At 39.5% G+C, this 5,966-nt stretch overlaps 1 protein-coding gene across 1 annotated transcript; it reads right to left on the bottom strand.

The window, feature by feature from the left end:
* Positions 1-1,218: 1,218 nt before the first annotated feature.
* On the bottom strand, positions 1,219-4,587 carry LOC135175119 (secreted frizzled-related protein 2-like). The gene is made up of 4 exons (XM_064142912.1): positions 4,301-4,587; positions 3,588-3,757; positions 2,682-2,774; positions 1,219-1,606 (listed from the first exon to the last, which is right to left on the bottom strand). Exons 1-4 carry the CDS (start codon positions 4,585-4,587, stop codon positions 1,296-1,298), a joined length of 861 nt encoding a protein of 286 aa, XP_063998982.1. The 3' UTR covers positions 1,219-1,295.
* Positions 4,588-5,966: the final 1,379 nt, after the last annotated feature.

The following is a 5,966-nucleotide window of genomic DNA, read 5'->3' as shown; positions in this document are numbered from 1 at the left end:
CTCAGCAGCTAACACCAGACTCCAGCTCACTCCACACCAAGCCCAGGTGCGAACGCTTTTCGTGCAGCTCCTAAGTGGGTCACTGGCTGCAGGGCTGCCCATGGCCTTGGGGAGCCGCCCTCGAAGCCCTCGTGGGGCAGCTGGCATAGCTAAAATAATGACAGCCTTATCCTGCAGGGACCAGCACAGACTCGGAGGCATCAAATGAACTAAGCTTTTGAACAGTCTACTTTTTTCTGAGCAGTGACCTCTTTACACAAACACACACACCCCACCCCCCCAACCTTCTGCTGGTTTTCCAGTTCACGTTAGAAAGTGATGGACCAGGTGTCTTCAGGAGCAGGCATACAAACCTGCACTTCAAGAGCCCATAGCGAGAACCCAGATCATTACAGGTGGGACTTTTAGAGAGCTACTAACCATAAACTTCTCTTATGCTTGTTTCAAGAAAATATGACCATAACAGACACTTTATTACTGAAATAGCTTCAAATGTACGTATTATCAGTTATTTTTTCCTGTGTCTATCACACATGATTATGAGACTAAAGTCAATTTCTGTCCATCTTCATGAGATCTGAATTGCCAGTGCATCACACAGACAATGGGAATTATAATAATGTGGCCACTGTAATATTGCACATTTCTTTACTATTATCACTCCGCTAGTTTCATGTGCACCAGTTAGACAAGGGGTGAAGTTTATACATCGAATTTAGTAATGTGTCTAGAAAAGAGGAAGGACCTTTCAGTGGTAGGGACCTGATTTAGATTCCAGTTGAATCATGTTGTGTTCAAGATAGTCATGCTCTTAGTTGTTACACTGAGATCTTGTAGCTGGTGCAAATCGCATCATGCCCAGTTCCCAGTTACTTACGCCTGTTTATCCCACCGAGATGCCCGTAAAAGCGACCAGCAGAGGGCGGCCTTCTGCTGAAGTACTCTAATGGGTGCTGGAAGCACTAAGCGAGGAGAATTGTAGGTAGCAGCAGAGCGAGTAGTATAGAAAATTACATTCAAAGTAATCAGACGGGTTTATGCCCATTTTTGCACACATTAGAAATATGAGTTTTTAAGAATAATTCCAAGAAACATTTATACATATTTGGCCAAGTTCAAACTTGATCTGAGTAACTGCAACGCTACAGAGGGGAGGCCTGTGCGTAAAGTTCAGTTTATAATACAGTTTGAAAGGAAATTAAGACTTTACATTCCACTTATAATACATTCTTATTTACAACACGGATTGAGCACAAGAAGTACAATCATCTTTTTACAAATAATATGATAAATAGTTACAAACATTTATGGTATCTCCACTTCTGGGTGGCCAAAGTCAGATGAGAGTCCCTCCTCTGCCAACGGTAAACCTGGGTTACTAAAATGATGCCCTCTTCAATATTGCCAACAAAGAGATACACTATGGGACGATGGGTTTGAGTCATCCTCTGTGTACAGTTTTCATTGACAAGCAACCACTGTTGTATCATACTCCGAGTTTCAGAAGGCAAGAATGACTCCTGGGTAATGAATTCCACTTGACATTCAATGTTATACTCATGGTCACCAAATGCTGTTCTTTTCTTGGACAGCTTTACTTTTACTGCTAAGGAGCAGGGGGTGAAAGGGAAATACATAAGTCATTCCCGCTATGTAAATGCAGAAAGAAACATTACTCATAAAAGCAGGATAATTCCTTAAAAATACTGTCATAATTTATGCTCATAGAGCTTGATGAGGCCTCCTCTGGCAGTAGAATACATTTCAAAGCTTTTTTTTTTTTTTTAATTAAGTTTGGTGTGGTTTGGTTTGGTTTTGTTGCCGTGAAATTAGGCAACTAAGAAAAAATATTTTTATAAAAAGGAGGATTTTTGCCATCACCATGTATGTCAGACTTTCTGGACAGTGAGATATTGTAAGCTACTGGAGCTGTTGTGTCACAAGGCTGCTCAGCTTGCCCAAGCAATTCTTCCGAAACTCCCTTTGTCCATGTTAGGAACTTCTCAGAAGAAATAGCCAGTAATACTTGCTGAGACCACCCTTTTAGGTACTCCCTTTTTCAATATAGGCATTTACTTATCCCACTTGATTCCACCAACACTTTGTAGCAAGAAATTTCTCAATACCATCTGATCTAAAACCAGCCAAAATTGCTGAGAGTCTCTGCATTGACACCAAAAGGGTTTGCAGGACATTTCTAGGACAAATTGAAAAATATTTCCTATCACTCCAATAAGACAACAGAAGTTAAGAGTTTATTTTACAGATATAACTTTCTGAGTTTTCTTTTCAGTAAGCTATGTATCATGAAAAACTCATGCGTGCAAGCAGGAAGGACATGCCATTCACTTGTTAAAACACCAAAAGCTTCCCTTGGGTTTAACAACTAACAATAGGCAAGCCTACTTATTTGGCTGCTTTTGCCAGAAACATTTTCTATAAAACATGTTGTACTACAATGTAGCCTACTAGAAAAGAGCTGTTAAGAAGTGTTTCTTGCAAAATAAATCCTCCTTATGTATTGATTAGAGATTCTGAAAACCAACAGAAATTTATCAGCAGCCAAAATCTTAATCCTCTGAAATCCCAGCAGAAACTGTCACTTACTTTAATCCAAAATTTAAAGCATTTTAGAGGAGCTGTTAGTCTCTATAATGGTAGCTCTGTTAGCAAGGACTTACCAAAGTTACTATTGCAGAAAACGTCTAGATTTCTTTTGTGCAGAAAGAATTCCTCCACTGCTGGGCAGGTCTGGCAAGCAGGCTTTGGTAGGACTGCTAAGAAATTACAAAGTTTCATCATTGTCGTTTAGAGTCTTTCAGCTTCGGTTTTCTGCTGTCAAGACTGAGAACCCACAGAGATGACAGAAAACATATAACTGGTCAATAATAATGAGAAAGCCTTCAGACTGCTCTGAAAACATGGCTAGGTATGAGTAGGAGTGTAATTTTCCCTGAGCATCCAGTTCTTGTTCAGACTGAGAAGTTCCATTATCAGCATCAAATACAGTGCTATTTTCCACACAGCTGTGGTGGGTGGCTGATTCTGTCAGTGACTGTGTGCAGCTGGACAGTAAATACATGAATTTGAGTGTGCTAGCAGTGACTGATCCCTAGTGTTTTCTGCAGAAGTTACTAAGCCTGAGCGCATTTGAGGATCTGAACATTAATGTCATAACTTGTTTTTCCCTAAGGACAATCAGGTAATAAATCATCCCAACTTTTCTAAGCTGATCTGAGAACCAGTTCATTGTATGCATATGTTTATCTATGATAAGGGCCATTGACATGTCTATAAAGAGACCTCAAAATAGACCAAATACAGTGTGCTGTTGTGCATATGATACTGTCCATAACTATGCAGGGTGGTAATCACCTTTATGTTTTTGAAGTGATACTGCTTTAGATACTGCATCTTATACTGCAAGTATTGGCACTTTCCCCTGCCATCTGCACAAACAGGCTGAAGCAGTACAGAGAGACATGACTCTCTTTATGCAGACTTTCTGGAAACAGTGTTCCTTGTATCTCCTTGATTCCCAGGAACACAGAGTATGACCACTCTCCCTTCTGCCATCTTCGAGATACCTTTATGCAAGTGTTTATATTCTTCTGTAAGAGATGCCAGGCACATGTCCTCATCTGCAGGGAATCGATCGCAGTCCAGACTGTCAGGCCAGGAGTGTCCATGGCAGGCGAGCACAGGGGCACAGCTGTCTCGGACAGCAACACACATGCTCCTGCAGGGATGGATAAACCTGTCGCCAGAGGAAATATCAGACTGAATCAGTTAAACTCACTGAGTGATAACAGAAACTGTTGCAACAGTGATTTCTGTGCAAAGCACAGCATCTTCACTGATACTCAGCACCTTTCAATAGTAACATAATTCTAGAAGTGGCAGCTGTACAAACCATGCAAGTGGTCTACATATGGACTGGAATGAGTTGACAAAACAATTAAGTGACAGTTTTTCAAATGCTATTATTACAACCTGAGAAAAGCTTCAGCAGGAGCCTGATCCTATGCACAATAGGTTCTTCCACCATAAATAAAAAATATTTAAACTTCAACTGTAACAAACTAAAACCTGATATACTTTTGACAGCAGCATTCATTTTCCCAAGGTAAACTAAAGTTTACATGTTTTCAGTACTTACCTTTCTGATGAGTACCAAAAAAGTTAATAATTATCCCAGAAAAAGTGGAGATCACCTTTAGATTACAACAGACATGCAAATTCATTTGACCCCTATTCTTGCAAATAAAGGGTGGAGTTCATGCCATCCTGTGGTACTTACGTATCTAAACAGATGGGTGCAAACATGGAGCACAAGAATGTCCTCACATGAGGGTGACAGTCTGTGTGCACAAGGCGCTGCCAGGCGTTGGATTTTAGGATAACCTCTGCCATGCTTGTGTGTCCCATCAGGTTGGGAAGCCTCATTTCAGAGTATCCGATCCTTTGGCACATGTCCATCTCCTTGGGTATCACTACACATTTTGTGGATAATCCAATGTCAAAGCCTATTGCCACTCCCAGGAAACCACTCACAGCAAAAACAAGTATTTTTGCAGTCGAGAACATCTTCCAGTGATTCCTGGGCTGCTGAGCAGGGGAGATGTCAAAGCCTCTGAGTGCAGAGCCGTGCTGAAAACCTTGCAGCTTATATATCCCAAGACCTTAATGAACTGTTGGTTATCAAGTGCATATCAAATCACTTGAGACAAGACCAGGTCTTATTGCCTATTCAAGGGATTGTTGTGATAACCAAGGAGGTGGATACAAAGTATAGAAGTATGTTCCCTAAAGACACCAATGTGGTGTAGCCTTTCTCATGACCCAGGGAGTCAGTTGCTGCAGCATGCTATGTGGCATATTAAATTTTGACACCTAGAAGGTTTGTTATGTGCTTTCTAAAACAAATTAAGAGATCCCCCAGAAAAACGGTTAGGCAGACAAGCTGTCTCCTGGGGCTGCTGTGTCTCCTTTGTTTTCAGATGCTGCTGACAGGGCAGAAAAAAACAGCCCAGATTGACTTATCAAGTAAAAATGTTTTGCTTGTGCTAATTGCCTGTCTCTTCCACTGTTTTACAATGTAGGAGAGCTACTTTCTTTGTTCAAGAGCTGTAAAAGTGACAGCCTCCTACTATTAACCAAGTATTTTGTCTGGAAATTTGGAACCCCGTGCTGTGACATGCTAAAGATCCTAACTTCTATTAATTTTAATAGGTACCTGAAAATACATAATTGTTTTACTGATTGGATTATGTTATGGTTACAGAACTTGCATCTTTCATTTATTCAGGTTTGGTGGTCCATTTAATATTGTAGGACTACGTGGTTTTCAGTATTTATTCAGAGTGAAAAGGCAGTTACACATATGAAGAAACATTTTTATTATTTCAGATCAACCTGGCTACACTTAAGATGGATCAAATAATGCAGTGTTTCACCTATTTATTAATAAATTGTAGTTACAGTAAGACGTGTGAAAGCAAATTATATGTACTTGTTCTGTTTGTACCACAAAAAAATAGTGTTAAATTTCTTAACAGCATTATTGAATACATTATTAGTATAGTCCTGCTAAGCAGCTTTTCACTATAGAGAAGCTGAGGAATCATTTAAGGTCACATAGGGTCTGTGTAATGTGTAGATTACCTATTATGAGTAGAAAACTCAGATTATTACTTAATTTGTGGAAATTTCTGGTTTGATGTAAGTATTTTTTTCCCAAATAGTTATAGGTATAATTTTTTTTCCTCACTTCATATTGCATGATTTATTAGCAGAAATATTTAGATATTAATTATAAGGAGGTGAATCTACTGTAAAATATCTGTCTTGATTACTAGGCTAAAACAACTACATATATGATAGTGTATTTTCAAGTACTACTGATGCTTGATTGAAGTACATTTTTAGAAACAGGAAGGTTTCATGCTGTTACCTAGATGCAGCAC

Source organism: Pogoniulus pusillus, chromosome 4 (genome assembly GCF_015220805.1).
Source record: "Pogoniulus pusillus isolate bPogPus1 chromosome 4, bPogPus1.pri, whole genome shotgun sequence".
Classification (NCBI taxonomy): domain Eukaryota; kingdom Metazoa; phylum Chordata; class Aves; order Piciformes; family Lybiidae; genus Pogoniulus; species Pogoniulus pusillus.
Note: the sequence above shows the minus strand (reverse complement) of the source record. Positions and strands in the feature narration are given on the sequence as shown.